The sequence below is a fragment of the Cricetulus griseus genome, chromosome 5, assembly GCF_003668045.3.
Source record: "Cricetulus griseus strain 17A/GY chromosome 5, alternate assembly CriGri-PICRH-1.0, whole genome shotgun sequence".
NCBI lineage: Eukaryota > Metazoa > Chordata > Mammalia > Rodentia > Cricetidae > Cricetulus > Cricetulus griseus.
In genome coordinates, this window is record NC_048598.1 from 16,741,189 (window position 1) to 16,763,483 (window position 22,295).

General features: G+C 36.9%; 1 protein-coding gene across 1 annotated transcript in view; it reads left to right on the plus strand.

Moving 5' to 3' along the window:
- The window catches only part of Akt3 (AKT serine/threonine kinase 3), a 208,483-nt gene that overhangs the window by 174,834 nt on the left and 11,354 nt on the right, over positions 1-22,295 (plus strand). Inside the window, exons 11-12 of the mRNA XM_027418888.2 lie at positions 6,358-6,572; positions 12,660-12,747. Coding sequence (XP_027274689.1) covers positions 6,358-6,572; positions 12,660-12,747 — 303 coding nt within the window. The remainder of the gene's footprint in view (positions 1-6,357; positions 6,573-12,659; positions 12,748-22,295) is intronic.

The window sequence follows — 22,295 nt, forward strand, 5'->3', positions numbered from 1 at the left end:
TGATTTTATGCAGTGCTAATTATTTGGAGTCTCAGCTTTGCTCTTGAGTTAGCAGTACCTGCTCAACTTTCCAACTGTAAAACAGTTTGAAAATCAAATGTAGCTTACATGCAAGACCCAACAAAATTAAAAGTGTTAAGTGCAATTTGGCAGTTCACTTTTATTGTGCCCAGTCCTCAAATGTACCAGCAGATAATCATCTGAATGTTAGTTATTTTTCACATGCTTATGTGATCACACAAAAAGTACATGCTAAAAAGAAGCAGATGGTGACAGATGGGCAAGGTTGAGGAAGGTGGTTTGGGGAACCCAGAGAAATGCACTTCTGTAATAGTGTAAAAATAAAACTATTTGATAACCAACTTAGAAAAAACACAGAGATTATAAAATGACTTGATTTTTGAAAAATGTCTAGCTAGGATTGCTGTAAAAAAAAACTGGAAATAGGAAATTTTATTTTCTCTTAAGTGCAAAAGGTCCTCCCTCTCCACTGACTAAAAATGCAATCTTCGTAGTTCTCAGAGCCCATCTCTAAAGCATTTTCTTACTAGAATTCTGAATATTTTTCTTTTGAAATCTATGTCTAATATCTGATATAAAGTATTGAGAATATATGAAATACTTCTGAATAGTGAAAACTTTTGATCAAGAAATCTGTTTCATTATGATAAATCATAGTACAAATGAAAATTAACTACATACAAATTAAAAATCAGAAATATACATTAGCAGAAGCATTGGAAAGATGAGTGTGAGGTAATATAGGTGAAGGGAGCAGATAGAAATAATTTGAATAAAATTTTGATCAATAAGGATTAAATGTGAGGATAACATCCAGTAGACTTATCCACTGTGGTTTCCAGGGACTCTTCATGAGACATGAATGTAGTCAGTTACATGAGCTTGCATCTTTATCTGTAGGCAAACATAGTAATGCACATAGTTATGTTCACAGTAGCCCTTGAACAAGGTTCTGCTATGTTCCTGTAAATTATGAAATTGGTTTTAGACTTCTAAGCTTTGTGAAAAAGAGTTATTTTGCTAACATTGTGTTGAACACTTAAATTTTACTTAATTATGAATAATTTTTCCAACACCTGTCCCTGTGAGGGACTTTGAAAACCTTCCTCTTTCTGGCAGTCTGGAAAAATGTCATCACTAGTATTACTAGGAAGTTAAGTAAATTTAAATCCCATCAGGGCCACAGTAATTAGTTCTGGTTGTTGTCTGCTTTATGGTTAGAATTCATATTTAAAAACCCCTATCAGATGAGTTGGCTTGTTACTTGATTTAATCTGTTTCTTTACTATGGTCCTATTATGTGTAACATTAACAGTTATCCCAATTTGTCCCATAATAGGATATTGTTCAAATGTGAAGTAAAATAGAATAAATGCCCCTCAACTTTTACAGCTAGAGCTTTACTAATTTAGAAGTTATGAGTCTTTATGCTAGCTACATCTCACATAAGCTGCTTTTTAATGTAATGAATCAGAATGTTTGGTGGGATTTTAGTTGAAGCCCAAAGTTTAATTGTTAACTCTATGAATCCCAAGGATATACAAAACAGTAACCTTAAGTTACTTAAGGAACACTAATGATGTCTATTTTTAGTTGAGTTACCATGACCCAATTTTTTAGAATTCATTCATGTTTAGGAAGTTATATACATGTATGATTTAGTTACTGATATTTATACATTTGGCTTTTGTCTTAAGGGATTTGGTATTTTCGCATTTTGTCTTTGGTTTGCTTTTAAAATTGTTGTTAATTACCTTCAGGCATTTGTGCAATGCTAGGAAGTAACATAAAACTCAAAGCAAATAGTGTATGACATTTATAGATGCTCTATCTTAAGATTTAGAGCAGTTGGACTTTAATTATAAAATAATGTTATATGAAATAATATGAAAAAATATTGACTCATAATTCTCATGATATTATTCTTGTGATACTGCAATCTTAAAATCTGAATAAGAAAACTTTTGTTATTTCTATCAAGTACCAATTTTATAAAATATAAAATGATGTAAAGATATATAAATAACCTTTATATGTAAGTGATGAATATATAGATATGTGTTTCTACATAACATATATATCAGTTACCTCTATATAACATATGTATCAGTTACCTGAAATGTGGGGTTACCAGAGAAAAAATTTGAAAAAGTGGTAAATTGGTTCATCCAAGTTCACAGTTTACTTTCACAACATAGGTGTGTAGACAGTTTGTTTAGATGTTTGATTTTTCTCCCATCTGTTCTGTCAGGATTATTGATTGAGCTGCAAGTCACTCCAGGGCACACATCACCTCCTTATAATTGCTAGCCTTGAGTGCATTGTTTGGCCTGACTAGCAAACTGAGAAAGGTGTCTCTTTACTCTTTCAGTAAATCCTGTTTGGTAAAATGATACTGGAATTAAAATATTTTTGAAAAATGTCTGTTATGTTAATATTATAAGAATTTACTTGATAGTACCATTTTGAAATACACAGTTTTTAAATATCATCTTTTAAAATTGTCACTTATTAGCTTATTTGTGAATTGTTTTTCATTTACCTACCCCAGTGTTGTTTTTAATAAGTACAAGTATTTTCATCAGATGTCACTAGATGTTTGATGTTAACTGATAATCTGCTTTGACCTGCTTGAATATTGGATTTTATTATTATGTCTGAGTGTAAATCAATTTCTAGGTTCTGGAAGGAAGCTGAAACAGCCTGTTTCTTGGAGTTTGTGCTGTTTGGCTTTTGATTTGACGTGGTCTTTCCTCACTTAATGACATACTTTTCTTTTAGTACATTTTCTTTTGTCTCTTTGTGGAAATGATGTTGAGTGGGCAAGCTACATCTAAGATTACAAAAGGCATTAGGATGGAGGCAGTACTATATGACTGCACTCTTGCAGCATTTGAAGTATGGGGTAAAAGTGTGTTATTTTTTCAGGTAAGGAACACTTAGGTCATTTCATAAGGTCAGTCTTTTACTGACTTCGTATCAGAATATGTTCTGATATGCAGTTATAGCCTGATAGATGATAGCTTTAAGTTGAATGGGTCTGAAGTATACTTCCCTATGGCTGTACCTTTAGAGCACTGTCTTTCATAAAACCCTTATCAGCTTCACAGTGACCATGAAATGTTGATCTGGTTTGCTACAGAAAAGTCGTCATTTGAAGTGACCAGAGAGATTTTTAACAGCTTAAAAAGTGCAAGTTTTCCATACTACTAGAATTTCAAAAAGAAGTACTTTTGAATAAAGAAATAAACCTTTGTTTTTCCAAAAATAATACAAACAACTTATATTTGGAATACTGTTTAGAAATTTGAGAGTATTTCACAGAATTATGCTTTAAAAGCATTCCATTTAAGAGAGAAAATACATAGTATGAAGAATGGAATATGTTTTACATTATGTGTCTGTGTGGAATGTAGCAGTCATTTGTATTTTTATTTCTTGGATATTTCACCTCCACAACTTACTTAAAATATTTTTGTAGTTGATAGCAAAGCCTCAAGAGTGTGAGTGAGTTGTTAGGGTGGCGTTCTCAGCAATGCTGAAGTCTGCATGTCAGTAACACAATGCATTAAATCAGTATTGTTGACCACAGAGAGATACAGCAGACAATTCCAATTACATCATGTCAGCGAAGGTCCACGTGTCAGATACAAAACCACCTATTTTGAGCATTAGTGTTTATTTTGTAAAGCTAAATAAAATGTATTTTATTTTATTGGATAGATTTTTCTTACAGTGCAGTTTTGGTTTTCAGTTGCTATTCTCTTCTAAATGAAACCCTCTTTTTATGTACTCCTACCCTTCTGGCTGAAAACCAGGTATTTAAACAAAAATAAAGGATTGCCAGTTTTGCCAGCTGGGGATGAGAACCCGGCTGGTGAAATGTGGGTTCAGAAGGCAGTTAATCCAGCTTTTATGCTTTTTATGGTTTTATGAAAAAAAGAAGTTAAAAACCACATTTGGCTCCTTTTCACGTATGCCACTGTTTTGTTGGTGTTGTAGGAATGCAGTTAAAGATTAGTTAGATTTTTGTTTTGTTTTCTTATTGGTTAAAATCCTATATTAGTTAGATAAAGGTAAAAGTCCAGAAAACAATACACTCCACTAATGAATGAGCTTTGAAATAGTCGCTGTTACTATGTTTCCTTTAAGAAATAAATTGCTTATGCTTCTTGAGGCTTTTCTTTATATTCTGTTTTTTCTGATATTACTCAGATATGTAAATGATGTTTTGTCTATTAAAAAACTAAAGTTTGTCTTTCAGAAAATATTTCCTGCAGTTAAAATAACTGATTTTTTTAAGTTACAAATGATTTTCCTGGTATCTTTGGCAATAAAACAACTATATGATTGAGTTTTTTAAATTCTGCCCTTTATCTTTAAATACTCCTGCTTACGTGCCTTTTTTGTTGTAGGTAACTTTAATGCGACTGCTAGGAGTTCCTAAAATTCAATACATTATTTAATTAATTCAAAATAAGATTTTTTTTTAGTTGATGGAATTCATATTCTAGATCATGTTTCCTCAAAAGGGTCAGATAAAACTGAAGTTAATATTAATTTCAATGTAGTTATCTAAATAAAGTACTGGACATTGTTTCTAGATAAGGAATATTTCATTGAGCAAGAATCATATTTGCAGTTGAGGGTATAGCTTAGTGGTAGAACACTTGCCTACCATGCACAAGGCCTTGGGATCTCAGGTTACAGCATGGGGTCAGCACTCATAGTAAAGGGCCATGTTTAGTTAGATTAGAAGAGATTGTTCTAATGTAACCAACGTGATAGATACCTTTATGCCATAACTAGCTAAATTGTTTTTTCATCTTACATATTTTGAGAAATATATATACCTTACGATAAACCTTTCCACCAAAAGCTGCCGAGCCCCACCGCCATGTGTGCGCTTTACGCCAGCCGCCCACCCGAGTTAGGGCCCGAATTAATATACAGAAACTTGTGTTAGGTTCAAATGCTGCTTGACCAATGACTAGGATTCTCATCTGTTAGCTCAGTCTTAATTATCATAAATCTATATATTTTATAAGACTTGACTTATAGAGGATGCCTTTCGCTGGCGCCCTCTCTTGCCGGTGGAGGAGGCTAAGGGGAAAAAGATCACCACGTCTCTACTACATTTCCCAGAATCCTCTTTGACTGCTAGCCCTGTCTAACTTGCTGTCTCATTGGCCAAACAGAACTTTATTTAACAATCAATAAGATAAACATACACAGTACATTCCCCATCATATATACATATATATAATATATATATATATATATATAGGGACATATAACACAAAGATTCCACAGCTTCTGTCTCTCCTCTCTGTCTCTCCGTCTACTCCCTCCTCTTCTTTTCCCCCATCTCTGTCTTGTCTCTCTCTCTTGGAGACAGGGTTTCTCTATGTAGCCCTGGCTTTCCTGGAGACCAGGATGGCCTTGGACTCAGAGATCCACTGCCTCTGCCACCTGAGTGCTGTGCCACCACACCTGGCTAAAGTTTGTAGTTTCTGGGACTTTAGATATAAAATATATATTTCAAAACAATCAATATTGATACTCATTTATTATTTTACTGACATACTCTATACTGATCATTCTTTAAATTGTTTTGGTGTTTTTATCTTTCACTGTTTGGTTTGTATTATTGCCTTTTTTAAATTGGATTTATTTTATGTGCATGAATTTTTTGTCTCTCTGTATGTGTGTGCATCATCATGGGCACCAGGTGCCCAAAGAGCTCAGAGGAGGATGTCTGATCCCTTTAAACTAGAGTTACAGATGGCTGCGAGCCGCCATGGGGTTCTGGGAAAGGAACCCAAATCTTCTAGGTACTCTTAGCCACTGAGCCAGCTTTCCAGCCCTCTTAAAGAAAAATGTATAATGCACAGGATATGATCTTTCACCAGCTTGGCCTAATTTTAAATTGTTGGAGGGACTCAGAATGTGAAATGCAGTAGACCTAAAATAAAATAAGCCAACATACTAGCTGATGCTTTTCATTTGATTATGTAGATATGGATGTACTTCATATTCATTTAACAAAATTTTCATGACCTTTGCTTTTTGTACATTGAATGTTTCTGAATATATGTTAACTGTTTCATATAAGTAATTGAAGAGGTATTCATTTTTATATAAAATTCACTTCTTTTGAATAATGCTTTAACCATTAATGTACATGGGCTGGGCATAGCACTCCAGAGGCAGACAGATTTTGAGGCCAACTTAGTCTACATAGCAAGGCCAGCCAAGGCCATATAGTGAAGGTGTCTCATACTACTACTACTAACAATAATAATTAATAATTCATTTTGCTGGTTTCACTTCTAGGTATTAGAAGATAATGACTATGGCCGAGCAGTAGACTGGTGGGGCCTGGGTGTTGTCATGTATGAAATGATGTGTGGGAGGTTGCCTTTCTACAACCAGGATCATGAGAAACTCTTTGAACTAATACTAATGGAAGACATTAAATTTCCCCGAACACTCTCTTCAGATGCAAAATCATTGCTTTCAGGGCTCTTGATAAAGGATCCCAATAAACGGTAAGCTTTGTTAACAATCCATACATTGCTGATGAACTTCGTTAGAGTTCATGAATTGAAAGTTAATTGAAATATAACTGACTCTGGGAAGCATTGCATTTGGTGTAGACATTTTCCCACTGAGATACTGACTTAATTTTAAGTTTATAATCTATAACATTTTCAAACACATCAACTTTTGTTTTAGAAGCAATCTTATTTTACATATCAATCCCCCTCATTCCCTCACCCTCCCATTCTCCCATGCCCCCCACAGCCCCCTCCAACCCTTCCCACTCCCCAAGGATAGTAAGACCTTCCATGGGGGATCAGAGGGCTTGGTTCGGTCCAGTGCTGGTTCCCCAGTTTTACAGCTGGGGTCTCTGTGCTCTCACTAGGTTAGGTCAACTGTTTCTGTGGGTTTCTCCACCACAGTCTTGGCTCCTTTGCTCATTCCTCCTCCCTTTCTACAACTGGATTCCAGGAGTATGGTTCAGTGCTTGGCCATTGATCACTGCTTCTGCTTCAATCAGGTACTGGATGAAGGCAATTAAGGTAGTTATCAATCTCATTATAGGAGTCTCATTATAGGAGAAGGGCATTTAAGGTAGTCTCTCCACTACTGCTTAGATTCTTAGTTGGAGTCATCTTTGTGGATCTCTGAACATTTCCCTAGTGCCAGATTTCTCTTTAAACCTATACTGGCTCACTCTATTAAGGTATCCCTTTTGTTGCTCTCCTCTATTCCTCACCTGTCTCAGTCTTCCTGATCCCTCTTGTTCTCCTCCCCAACTCCTCTTCTCTTTTTCCTAGACCCCCCCCACCCCACCCCCCGGCCGCGTGCTCCCAATTTGCTCAGGGGTTCTTGTCTCTTTCCCTTTCTTTGGGGGACTACAAACACATCAACTCTTTCCTAACTTGAAAGTTTTATACAAACTTTCCAAATACGGATTTTGAGAAGTTCTTTATGTATACAATGTCTTAGTTACCCTAAAGCCTGATCTTATAGGCATGGGGGTAGTTCCCTTTTCTGCTTTCAGTTTCTGGGGCTTTATATCTTCTGACTCACATCATAGGGAGAAAGGCTTGTTTCTACTTTCTCTTCCCTCTAATCTAAGTAAACATTTCTATTTTTTGTTACTTAATTTTTTCCAGGTATGGCTAAAAAATTGCTGTAAAAGTGAGACACTATAATTTTGTTTTTACAGATAGCTTTGGTTATGACCAAAATTCTTCTATAGCCTTTATTGCTCAGTTTCTGTATTTTGTCTATTTATGTATTAATTCACAATATACTCACTAGTAAAATGTGAAATGGTTTATTTATAAAATGCCCCATAATTTGAGAGAGTGCCTGCATTTCTCCCCCTTCCTATCATATGTGTGTATGTGTGTGTGTGTGAGAGAGACAGAGACAGAGACACAGAGTCAGAGACACAGAGACAGAGGCAGAGACAGAGACAGACAGACATACGCACACAGAGAAGAGTCTTGTTAGGGAAACTGCAGTGTGGCCTGTTAAGTCACACAGTTTACCCTTTAGTATCTTCATCATTACTTGCAAGTGTTATTGTCATAAGTCATTGGGTCTTGCTCAAGGCCTCTGGCGTCTGCTACACCACTGACAATGGACTCTCACTGGAGATCCTCTTGGATACCCTGTTGTTGTCCTGTGTCACAGAGATCCTACTGTTTTGGATCTATATGTTCTTCCCTTCACATGCTTCAACAGTTCATAGATTTGGTGGATGTTGTGATGTGCCAACTCATAGCCCTGGTTCAGGGCCTGGGTGGTAGTTGGATTGGTCTGCTTGCTAGCTTTTCCCCGTCTTTAACACCGCCAAGCTCTCCATCACTGATGGCCTAGGCTAGGTTACCCAGTGCAGCCTATAGCAAGAAGTGGGTCCTGGTGTCCTGCTCTCAGGTTCTCAAATCAGGCTCACTCACACTCATACCACCAGGGCCAACCCTACTGGCCCTGGTGGTATGAGTGTGCCCCTCACCACAGGTGTGCACCTCACTAGGGAGTGGCATGGGTGAGGGAAAGATGTCCTCTCCCATCACTGTGTTTTGTGAAGACTCTTCAAGGGTCATATTGAGTGATCTTAGTGACTGAGGTGTTTCCTTAGACTTGTAAAATAGTTTTCTTCCTGTTTTCCCCCTGGGTACTTTCCTATGATTTATTTAGTTTGCTCTTATGAGACCTTCCAGAGTAGATGTGTGGACACTGTAAGTATTTCATGTACAGAAGGTAAGTAATTTGTTGTGGTCTCACTGAAAGAAAGTTCATGTGGAACAGAACTAGAAAACCAAATTTCCTGATGGGTGCATAGTGTTTCTTATGTATCTTGTATTCGGTGCACCAATTCCTCAGTATAGGTTTACATTTAAAGTGTATTGCATTTAAAGTGATTATTTCACAGTTAGGTAATGAGCAGAGCTTGCTGAAAGGTTGTTTTTAAGCAGAGCTATGCCTACTAATTCATCTTTTTAGTGTGTGGGGGAGAATCTAATAATTGTCTTGGTTTCAAGGGCAGTGAATTTTGATATCATTTTTTTTCTCACTCTTCCAGATAACTTTGGTCACTCTTTGTTCTGTGGTTGTCTCTTTAAGTGGCTGTCTGTAACAAAGTCTTATTTGTGTTATTCATGCCCCATTAATTTATCTTCTATTGGTTCATTCCAATCTTACAGATAGTATATAATAGGAACTTAGGAACTTTGGAATTTGTGTTAGGTAAATTTCAAGAATGTTAGGACCCTAATGCATATTTTCTTAGGCTTATAAGCTCCTTTATATAATGTGTCAAGCCTCTGTACTGCTGCATCAAAGTACTGAGGATGCAAAGATGTATCCATGAACATATCTTTCTAGACATCTGCAGACTAACAAAGGGCACAAACCTACATTGCATATTTTTAGGCCAAACTATGAGCTCTGGAAATCATTAGCCCAGCCTAAGAGAATTTGAGAACCTGAGCTGGTCTCAGCCAGCATTTGCATGTGAAATACAGCTAGAATTGCATGTGAACATGGCATTTGAAAAGTCCACTGACGAGACTGCAGAGTATGAGTTGGGCACCATTGAAAGATGAAACAGGTGTTTAGATTGTAAGGATCTCATGCTTTTTAGAAAATAAACTTTATTTGGGGAAGGATGAGAAACCAGAAGAATGCTTTAAAGAAAGAGATGGTATAATGAGACCCCTGTGATAAGAGGGCAGCCCTGGCAGCCAGGGAGTGGTCTGATCAGAGTACTGCAGAGCAGGAAAGCAGAACACTTTACAAACCTGTATGGCAGATGTATCACTTAGGATGCCCAAGAAAGAGGGTTAGGGTTTGAGGCCAGCCTGAGCAACACAGGGAGATCATATCTTAAAGATAAACAGTGGACAGAAATTTCTAGATAAGAAAGTAGGTTCTTTTGAAGCAAAGATTAAAAAACAAACAGTAAATGCAGTTTTGAATAAATAGAAATGGTAAGGAAGTTGGTGTGGGGAATTGTAGAAGTGCTCAGTCAGGGTGGTTAATTTAGGGAGTGCAAACAAAGGCGGAAGCTCGTGGTGGTGAATGCTGAGAGAACTTTCGACACACCAAGTCTAAGGTTGCTTTGACAAACCTACATGAAATGTCAAGTGAGCTTCTGGGAGAAATGCAGTCAATGTTTAAGAATGGCCAGCTGTGGATTTGGTGCCCACTGACATTGGGAAGTAAATAACTGGAGGCAGGAGAAGAAACCTGGGAAATAGCAGTTTAACTCTAGGAAGCAAATAGTGCCAGCAATAGCCTCCAGAAGGCTTTGAACATAGCCAGATAATGAGAGTTCTTTTTTCATCCAACTACTTTTAAGTGACGCCTGAATTTTTCTGACATCCTTTACTGAATTTCTGCGAGTTCTCCCAAAGGATTAACCATTGTTGTCCTTTTTTTTTCTACATATTTTTTTTGCTGATTATTGATTATTTGAGAATTTCACATCATGCACCCCAGTCACACTCACTTCCCAGTCCTCCCAAGTCTGCCTGCACACCCTTGTGACCTCTCTCCCGTAGGAGACGATGCACCCATCACTTAGGATGCAGAGGCCAGAGGATTTAGAGTTAGAGTCCAGCCTGAACAACATAGGAGGAGGAAGAAAGAAGAGGAGAACACTGCATATCCAATTTGTGTTGCCCACATGCTCAATGGAGCATGGCCAAACCCCCATTAGTCAGCCCCAAGCTCATTCTCTGTTATTCTGTGACCCTTCTTTCTGCATGTGTTTATTCTCCAGTGCTACTGACATGAAAATCATCCCATCATGCTGGGTTAATACTGTAGGAAAATGGGAATTCTGTGATGTTCCTCACAGTAAAGAACACAGGGGAGCTCAAGGTTTATTTGGTATTCTGATGTTGAAGTCTAATGGTGTTAGGTATAAATAAGTTCAATGTGTATTTTGACATCATTTTGAAGAATTTGCATTGTGTATTAGGAAGTCATTGACACTAAAATTTTTGATAGCTTCACACTTTGAAGAAACGAAAATGAAATCTACAACTGTAATCTCAAGGATTGCATAGCATTCAAGGGCAGTATTTTATATATTTTTTACAAACATTCTAGCTATGTCCTAAGCTAATTATTATAAAAGAACAAGGCTTTATACAAAAATGAATAATTAAATCCAGATTGATTTTTTTTTAACTTGTAGAACTTCTCTACTTCATGTACCTTCTCAAGTACACATAAAATGTAAAGAATATTGTAAACTATAAACAAACTATAAACTTTTAAGAAAATAGAATTCTGATTTTTATGCAAACTGGTTAGAGTTATACATTGAAATATTCTTTTCAGAAATAAATATTTTGGTGTTTTTGCTTTTCTTGTCCCTTAAGCCAAGCTTAGAATGACTTTGTTAACTCAGTACTGATCTCTATGTCTCAGGGAGAGACAGTCTACCAAAGGAGACAGCCTACCTGGGAAACCAGTGACTATAGGGATCAGATTCTAAAGCTGAAATCAATACAAAATCACCAGACCGAAGGTTCCAGATAAGACCTCTGCTATATTATACAATCTAATGTCCATCTCTGGAGTGGAGTTTATTTATGAAATTCTTTGTAGATCCTAGAGCAGGCTCTCTTGCAATTCACAGCAAAGCTATTCATGTACCCATTAGCTGTGTCAGGTTTGTTTTTTGGTTTTTGTTTGTTTGTTTGTTTGTTTTCAAGACAGGGTTTCTCTGTGGCTTTGGAGGCTGTCTTGGAACTAGCTCTTGTAGACCAGGCTGGTCTCGAACTCACAAAGATCTGCCTGCCTCTGCCTCCCGAGTGCTGGGATTAAAGGTGTGCGCCACCACTGCCCGGCTAACTTTTATTTTATATTCTGAATTGCGTAGTAAATTCAACTGTAAGGATATTTCATAGGTAACAATATTGTTTCTGTGCAATTCTTTTGAGATATGAAAGCAGTCTGAGCTTTTATTTGGAACAGTGCTCTCCAGAGATAGCTTTGTTGTTGTTCTTTTTGATATATGATCTCTCTCTCTGTGCCCCTGGGTGTTCTGGACTCACTATGTAGACTGGCTGGCCTTGAACTTACTGTGTAGACCAGGCTGACCTAAAACTGATATGTCTGTTTCAGCCTCTCTTGTATTGGGATTAACCATGTTAGGATCACAGATACTCTTCTAACCAGTTGTTTACTTCAGGATTTACATTAACAAAGGAACATTTTGACTCACTCAAAAGGGAGCAATGGTTATAGCTTCCTTTCTTATACCTGGTGCTGCCCATCTATTTCTAAATCTTGTCACCCCACCGGGGCTGCATTATCTCTACTTGAGAGTTGGAGTACTGGTCACTTGTTCATCACCCCCTCTCTCAGAATTGCTTGCCCCTTAAGGCCTCGCTCCAAAGTTTGTCTCTTTCTTGGTCTGAGGGTGGTTCTTACATAGTAATATGTTTGGGAAATTTAGGCATTAAAATTAATTTTTATTTTATTTTTAAGGCTACGTATTTTAAAATTATTAAAAACACTGTAAGTTTTATATACACATAAGTTTTATTGTATGACTTACGTACATATTTTGCATTCATTTAATTTTATTTCTATCCTCGCAGCCTTGGTGGAGGGCCAGATGATGCAAAAGAAATCATGAGGCATAGTTTCTTTTCTGGTGTAAACTGGCAAGATGTATACGACAAAAAGGTAAAGTATTTTTGTAGTACTGTACACAGCAGAAATTTATAGGGATAGACTTTAATGACACTGTCTGTTTTACTTTGTTGTTCAAATGATGACCAAACTTCTTAGCACAAATTTTATTTAAATTTTGTGCCTCTTGAAACTCCTCTAAAGACTTTCAAAGAGTTTGTCTTTTCTTCAGCCTTATTTCTTCCAGTTGCAAAAAAATAAATAAATAAATAAATAAAGTACCAGACATTTTGTATTTTTTTCCTTTAGATAAGCCAAAAAAAGAAATAATTTTAAAAAATTGCCTTTAAATCTTTAATTCAAATCATTTCATATTCAAATATATAAATCCTTATTTTTAAAACCATTTGCAGACAGTTTCTGTATTTAACAACGTAATGTTTTATGGTCTTATTTGTATTCTCTCTGTTACTTGTAACATAACTTTATTTCCCACAGAAGTGATTGCTACCAATTAAGTATCTTTATTTTTATTGTTATGTGCATATTTCCTGTTGGTTTTTGTTCATTATTTGAGATGAGACTGTGTGTCACACTTGGCTCAGACTGTAATGGAGCTTGCTGTAAATTGTGGGCCTGCCTTCAGCCACAGTGGTTCTCTGGGCGGGCCCTCACAATGCTGTGTCCAGATGCACAGCACATGCCCGCCTCTACCAGTTTTAGTACTCTACTGTGCCTTCAGATGCTGTTAATACAGATACTGATTTTGATTTTTAAATGCTTCCATAATTTTCTTTGTATGTGTGTGTGGTGGTGGGGGGTGAAGTCAGATGTGTTCTGCATTTTCTTACACTGAGCCTGGAGCTCACTGATGAGGTTGGCCTGGTTGGCCAGTGAGCTCCAGGGATGTGCTTGTCTCTATCCTTCAGCTGTGGGGTATCACTGCGTGCTACCATGCCTAGCTTTTTATGTGGGTGCTGGAAATCTGAACTCAGGTTCTCATGTTGGTGTGCCAGTTACTTTACCTAATGAATGAGTTATCTCTCCAGCTCTTGATAGAAAATTTTACTGGCAAATTTTGATGTAGTTCAGTAATTTACTTAATATTTTATCTATTTTTTGTCTAATCTAGCCATTTCTTGATTTCTTTATTTTTATCTGAAATATTTGTTTTGTGCCAAATACTGTCCTCTTTGAGCCCCATAAAAGGATGACAGTACAAATAACATGGGGAATGACTGGTATTTCATTTTTATGTTATGTTGTTGGCAGTGGGAAATTTGGTAATTTTCTTCCCTTTTCTGTATTTAAGCATTTAAAATAATAGTCCATTTAAACACTTTGCTCAGATCTTCACTTCAGTCAAACTCACATATTTTGAGTTCCTCACATGTGAAAGCACATGTATGAGCACTTTGAAAGCAGTGAATATTTGACTTGATATAGATAACTTCATCCACTTTATATCATAGATCATGATCCTTCTGAGATACATGTGTACCTAGCAAATTGTGAGCTATCCTCTACACTACAAAAGAACTAGAAATATTGCGTGGTCAGTGTAAGTGCCTGCACTTACTTATCGGGCCAAGGTTTCCTGATACGGCCACTAGGAATGAAATCAGGCCAGGTTGGAAGAGCCACAGCACAACTGAGGCTCTGATAATTTTATTGAAAGCGATCACACTTTTTGTACAAACAGAATGTAATAGCAATTGCCAGGATCAATACAGTTGTAGTTGCCAGAATACAGAGTTTCTGTATTCTGTTTGCAACTCATACAGAGTACAGAAGATTAATGTGTAGGACCAATTGTCCTATCAGCTTCCATGTTTCCTTTACTACTAAAACAGAGAAAACACAAAGCAGCCTGAACACTTCATTGCCTTAGGGCATGCATCAGTGTCTGAGGAACTGGAAGGCACATTGCGCATCAGGACCCGTGGACTCTAACCTGAAAAACTTAGGATGCATGCCTCTCAAGGCAGCTAGGCCAAGCCACCTCCATGGTTCCCTGCAGTCAGGGACTTTCTTTGGAATATAAAACAATAAACTGCAGCTTAATGTCATCCCTTTAATATACCCTGTCCATGAAGTATTTTTTTCCAAAAACAAGAGGGCAGGTGTGATTCAGTGGCAGGACTCTTGCATAGCATGTATAGGGGCCTACATTCCATCCCTAGTACCACACATGCAAAATAAGTAAAGATAATTAAAACTAGAAAGAAGGAAAGTACCATTTTTATAAGAGGCAGTGATCCGGATACATTGTGGCTCTCCTAAGCTACAGAAGGGGCTTCTCAGCCCTGCAAGGAAACTTCTGTGTGAAGCATGGCTTTCCTTAGCAGTATTCAGATGCTCACATTAAATGGCTGTTGGCAATACTGGAGAAAGCATTAGAACCCAAGCTGTGTTTCTATAAAGAAACACCTTGCCTGTCTACTGGGATACATATATTCAGAGTAAAGATGATCCTACAGTGAAGATAGCCAGATACCCATCCTGTGAGAATAGACATTGGACAAGAACAGAAGCTGCCAAAATGTAACTTTATGAAATTAATGTAAAGAAGTAAGTGCAGAGCACATTACAAGAAATGCAAGCACAAAAATGTCAAGTTTCTATGAAGAGTAAATGTACCATGCATTCATACCTTCTCTAGGTGTAGTATTTGTCAGGTAAGCAGCTGTTGTTTTTAGGTAACCTCATATATCCAGGGACAACCTTACCACAGCACACGTCAGTGTTTTGTCTCTGGGTTCATATAGCAGAAATAAGTAAGAAACCAAGTTTCAGATCTCCTGGTAACTGCAATGATTTTAACAAAGTTAGTAAGAAGTTGGGTGTTTTGTAAATATGAATCATGAAATAAACTAAAATTGAAAATTTTTATATCTTTAAAATGTGTAAGTTGGTCTAGTGGGGTGGCTCAGTGGTTAAAAGGCACTTGTCTCCAAGCCTGCTGACCTCAGCTCAGTCCCCATGACACACATAGTGGAAAAAGAGAACCTACTCCTGCAATTTGTCTTCTGACCTCCACACATGAGCTGTGCCACATGCAAACCCTCTACACACATTCAAATAAATAAATATAGTAAAAATTAAAAATATGTAACATGTATAATTAGGTATTTCATCTTTAAGGTTGGGTACTTTGTTACTTACTAGTAAATTTTGTGTGTTTATTATTTCATTTATTAGTCCATAATTAATGCTTAATTTTCTAACTAAAATTTCTTTGAGACAGAATCTCACTGTATATCTCCGTGTAACTTAGAACTGATGATGGTAACCAATCTGGCCTTGAACTCACAAAGAACTGCCTTTTTCTACCCCTTTCTAAATGTTTGTGACAGAGTATAGATGACATATTTAGCATCTTAAAGCCAGCTCTAAGCCATTCTCTTCAAAAAAATGAAAGTGAACTGTAGCATGGTAAAGGCCTTCAGGGAAACACAGGGGCAGGTTGGAAGGGAGAGCCAGTCCTCTGTTCTGGGAATGCCTCTTGCTTCCTTTTCAGAAAGGGATAAGCCACTTGAGTCATCGAAGGTTCTGATCATTTTAGGATCTTTTCTGGCAGGGTGTTTGCTGGTATGGTCTACATACTCTTTCCTGCTCTTGACTGGGTCTTCCTGTGTAGCCTGTCTTGCCTTCAAACTCAGCTTCCTCCCTCCTCAGGTACTTGGATTATAGGTATGCACTACTAACTAGTCCGGCCTCAGATTTTATTTTATTATTTTAATTTTAATAAGTATTTAATAAGTATTATGTGAATTAATGTTTTGTTTGCATGTATAAATACTTTGCGTGTGGGTTTGTGTGTGTAGTAGTAGTAGTAGTACAGGGTCCATGGGTGTGTAGTTTCCATGGAGGTCATAATGCTACCAACAGTTGTGAGCTGCCATGTATGTTTTGGGGCCTGGGGAACAAACTCCAATCCTCTACAAGAAGAGCAATTTCTCTTGATCACAGAGCCCTCTCTCTAACCCCCAGCCTCAGATTTTAAAAGAATCAAATTAATTTGGATTTTATTGACTTTTCTCAATTGTGGTGTGTGTGTGTGTGTGTGTGTGTGTGTGTGAGCGCTTGGAACCCAAGGTCCTACATGTGCTAGGGAAGTGCCCTACCGTTGTGTTGCATCACTAATCCCATTTGATTATTTTGTCATTCTGTTGTGTTTGGGTTTACTTTGCTAGTTGCCATAGGTTAGAACCATAATTGTTGTTTTTGAAACCTTTTTTTTTTTTTTTTTTTTTTTGTTACTGACATATGTACTTAGTTAAGCACAAAGTTTTTCTGTAGGCCAACAGTTTTCAAACTGTAGGTTGTAACCCCTTTGGGGGTTGAAAAGTCCTTTCACGGGTTATCTAAGACCATCAGAAAACACAGATATTTACATTATGATTCATAACAGCAGTTATGAAGTAGCAACAAAAATAACTTTATGGTTTGAGGTCACCGCAGCAAGCGGAGCTGTGTGAAAGGTTGGCAGCATAGGAAGGTTGAGAACCACTGCTCTGGAGACTTCTGTGTCTGTCTTTTGGTTTTAAAGTACATTTTCATTTAGAAAATATTTTATTTATATATAATGTAGAGAGAAGAAAAAGAACAACTAAATATTAGGGGATGAGGAAAAACCAAATGGCTATTCTAACTATAGAAGTTCATTTGAGCCTGGTTAATTTTGTTGTTTGACTTTTTAGTGTGACATTTTTTATAACAAAGTTTAAAATATAAAAAAAAAAACTTTAAATTATCAGGGGTAGAGCAGAGAGAAGACAACAGATCTGCCTGATTTTACTCTATAACATGTTTTTACCAAGATGCTTCCATGGGTATGGGACACATGTTCTGTTAAGATGGCAGATGGTGCAGTTCATGTCGTCAGCATCTTCTGTGTACTGGTACTATCAGTTACTGACAAGCAGTTGTTGAAATCTTCAGCCACAATTGTAAACATCTTTTTAATTTTGCCTTTCTTTTTTGGTTTTGTTTATTTGTTAATTTTTTTTCAGTGATCCTACTCAAACCCACATCTTTCCATGTGCAAGGCCACTTTCTGTGCTTTGAGTTTGCACTGTCAACTTGTATATACGTTTAAATTTAGGATACTTACATCTTGATGAATTAATCCATGGGATTCGTTATTGTTTTTTCTTACTGAATATAAGGGTGTGTGTTTGTGTATGTGATATGTCTTTTCTCATCAGTATACTTCTATCTATTTAAATTATAAATAAGTAGATTCTGTTTTAGCATGTAGTTTATTCTTGCATTATTCACTGGGTGACATATGAGTTAATGAAATATAATTCATTTACTGATACAGTTGTTTGGCTGATTTTTAGTTGGTCTTTTTTGCCTACCTCTTTTGTGAGTTGTTCTGTGTTTCTGGTTTCATTTAGCCTCTGTCTCTCTTGTTTTATTGTTGAGGGCTGTGTAGAGAAAGATCCTGTCTGCCTTCAGCTGTAACTATGCCACACTCTGCAGCAGGCTTTTCCTCCCCTCACGGTTTCTGTGATGCTGCTTTCTAAGATTTTTTTCTTTCATATGATAAATATCACAGTATATGATAATTATGAATTTTGCTTTATTGATAAATGTTTTGATATTTGCAGTGCTGGGATTAAACCCAGGCTGCATGCTTGCTAGGTAAGCTCTCCACCATAGGGCTACACCACTAAACTCTGAACAGTACTGCTTAGAAGTGGTTGACAATGCTATAAACTCACCATTTAATGTAAGTCCATGCATCTACCTGGTGTTTTCTGTGAGTTTTTCTTTATTGCATCCTAAGGCTGACTTTAGCTCTACACTTCAGTCATTGACCTTTCTGGCTTTGATAACATTCATATAAAGGAAATACTGAAAATAATTGAACTGTGACATTTAAGAAAGGGCGGAAGAACAGTTTAAGGAAAGATAGAGCAGTGATAAGTGGCATGCCTGACTGGAGAGACAAGGAGACGGGATGCAAATGGTGGGCGGTGCCTGTTAACATAGAACACCTGCTTTACAGCATTGCTCCTTCGTGTGGTATAAAGAAATAGCGTGCAGACCAGGGACCTTTTCAAGATTTCTTGGTGTAGCAATAGGGAGAAGAGGCTAGCAAAAAAAATCCCATTAAAAGTCTGTCTCAATGATTATCTTAGTTGGGGTTCATGACCATGGCAACTCTTATAAAGGAAAACATTTACTTGGGGCTGGCTTACCGTTTCAGAGGTTTAGTCCCTTATCATCATGGCAGGAAGCATAGGGGCATGCAGGCAGGTGCTAGAGAAGAGCTGAGAGTTCTGTATCAGGATCCACAGGCAGTGAGAGGAGAATGCCACATTGGGCGTGGCTTGAGCATCTGAGACCTCAAAGCCTACCTCTAGTGACACAGTTCCTCCAACAAGATCACACTTTCTAATATTGTCACTCCTTATGGGCTGATCATTCAAGGACATGAGTCTATGGAGGCCATTCATATTCAAACCACGACAATGATGAATGTTAACTTTCAGCGTCCTCGGAGAATAGAATGAAGGCATCAAGAAAGGAAGAGGGAGTATGGATTCTATAGATAACTTAAAGAAATAGGATCTGGTTTTAGTCTAAAAGTATAAGGAGATAGGCAAGACGAAGAGTATTTGATTCAAGAAAAATTCTCTAAGGAACCAACATTTGAGTGAGAACAGGAAAGAGTGTGACTCTAGGGAGTCAGAGTATAGATGGATTTCCTCTATAGGACGAAAAGGAAAATAAAGTGGGTGAGAAATGAAGGTTGAGGTTTGAAATGAACAAGAATGCAGATGAGTGGTACTAAATATTGGGAAACATGGATGGTCAAGAATGGAGATTGTTTTTAGGATTGATTATTATAACTTCTATCAAACTCTCTGGTGAAATGCTGTACAGATGCTGTAATGGGACTTTCTGAGTCAGGCAGGGTATTCTAGTATCCAGTTATAATTTGTAGTTGAAGAGTTGAGTGACTGAAAGCAGTTATCCAGATGTTATTGACTGTGATTGTTTTCATGTAACAGGAACACCAATGGAGAAATGAGAGCTAAAAACGGCTTTCTAAGGATTGTCAAGTTGGTGTTTTTCTTATCACACTCAAATGGTGGCTTGTTTTTTAACTTGGTTCAAAGAAAGATGCATTCCAACTATGTACTAGACATTCTCCTGGTTCAACATCATAATTACTGCCTTCTTTTCACCATGAGGCATTTTATGTAGGATATAAAAGAACACAGACAGCTGCCAAAACTAACATTGGTTATCCCATAAAATATAAATAGCATAAGCTTTAAGAAATGCCTGTGGACAAAATATACATAGATTGTTTTTTGTAAGAATCTCACCTAAGCCTGGTGGTGGTGGCGCACGCCTTTAGTCCCAGCACTCGGGAGGCAGATCTGTGAGTTTGAGACCAGCCTGGTCTACAAGAGCTAGTTCCAGGACAGGTTCCAAAGCCACAGAGAAACCCTGTCTTGGGGGAAAAAAAAGAATCTCACCTAAAATAAAATCTGGGGGAAAATCACAATGAATAGACCGTTTAATGGCCAAGTGTCAGAGCAGTCCAAACTGGACGCAGTGTTGTAGCTTGGAGTAGATGTCAGTACAGAGGTATCAAATGTGACAAATGACATGTTTCAGGTGTAAATACCAGTAGTATAATCTTTAGTAAATACACATTTGATATCATTACAGCATCTTTATGTGAAGAGCCACTTAAAATGATATAAAAACTGGTAGAAGTACATTTATTCAACACAAATAGACCCATCCAATTAGTTTTATTGATTATTAAAAAGTTTCAGCTTTTGGTTTTATTTTCTCAATTGTCTATTTTATACTTCATTGATTTCTGTTCTAATTTTTGGTTTTCTTCTTTCTTTGGATTTAACTTGTATACGATACTTGGTATAGCTAAAATACCCACTTTGGTATTTAGTCTAAGGCATATGAATATTTATGGTAAATAAATACAGTATAGACCTTGAGCCCTTTGATATGTTTTACATAGGGTTGATGTCAGACATGTGAATGTCAATTAATATTATATGGTTACAGAACAATGAAATACACTTATTTCAAATTTCTAGGTTTAGGTCAAGAATGCATTGGTATTACAGAACTTTGCGTCTAACATAGTTAAATATATATGTCATAGATGGATTAATTTTATGTATACATTTTCCATATGTTTGCTTTTTCCAGTACATGTACACATACATACACAAAGTGAGTTTGTTTTTTAAAAAGAAACAGGGATAAAATAAACCAGAATTCCTACATAAGATTAGCTACTAAATCATATTGTTTTTAAGAGATAAAAATATAGTAATGGATTACTAAATCTAGGAGTGCTACACGTTTTTTGTTGCAAATGTCTATGTTCCATTATTTTGATTCATATGCATTAGCACATAATAATTGAGATTGCCATGAGTTGTAAGACAGCTATGATGGTATAATCATGGTCTGTCACAGGAAGAGCCAGGTAATACTCTATTCCTTAAGCATCACAGCCTTAAAGTAGAAAAGAGACAAGCAAACAAGCAAAAACCTAAACGTATAGGTACATAGTAGTCATAAGTGATTTGATGATGAAAAAAATCTGAGGAAACTGACTTGCAAAGATCTTCTTTTTTTAAGTGCATTGATATTTTGCTTTCATGTATGTCTGTGTGAGGATGTCAGATCCCTTGGAACAAGAGTCACAGACAATTGTGAGCTTCCATGTGGGTTCCGGGAATTGAACCCTGGTCCTCTGGAAGAGCAACCAATGCTCTTAATCACTAAGCCATCTCTCCAGCCCTGACTTGCAAAGATCTTAGTCCTGCACTTAGGTTGTATTCCAGTCCAAGTGGAAATATGGACTGTGATTTACTCAGGAATTTAGGAAAATTGTCTTTCAAATGTATTCCTCTACTTAGCCTAAAGAAACATAAATATTTAATTTGAGAAAGATAGTTAATGTCAGTGTAAGATTTGCTAGAAGAGCAATGTGGAAAGAATTTAAGGAGTTGTAATTTCCTTAACATTTCCTAAATATACTTGAGTTTCTACAAGTAAACCCAGCTCTGAACATGCCTTTTTAATCAACTGAAGTTAATGTCTTGAACATGTTAACTGTCTGTTATAATAACAAATAATAGAGATAATCAGCACAAATAGAGGACAGGCTTATTTGACTCACAGTTTTAGAAGTTTCCATATAGCACTGCTGATCCCATTTCTATTGGACTTGTAGTAGGACAGATGGCGCATCATGGTGGAACAAGCTGCTCACTGATGGCAGCAATGAAGGGAAAATACAAGGAAGAAACCATTGCTCTGTAGGCACCTTTAAGTGCACACTCTTCTAAGACAAAGCTAGGCTCCATCTCTTAAAAGTTCATCACCTTTCTGAAATCAAGGACTTTATCACATGGACTTCGGTGGACATTCTAGACCCATACTGTAGTAGCCCATAATCTTGACCCTATTGTCTTGATCATTTAGAACTTTCTAAAGACACATTCACTTTCAGAGGAAGATCTATGTGAAGTATAATGCATTTGTTGGTAAAATGTATCAAGTTCATACTTTAATAATATGGTTGCTGTTTT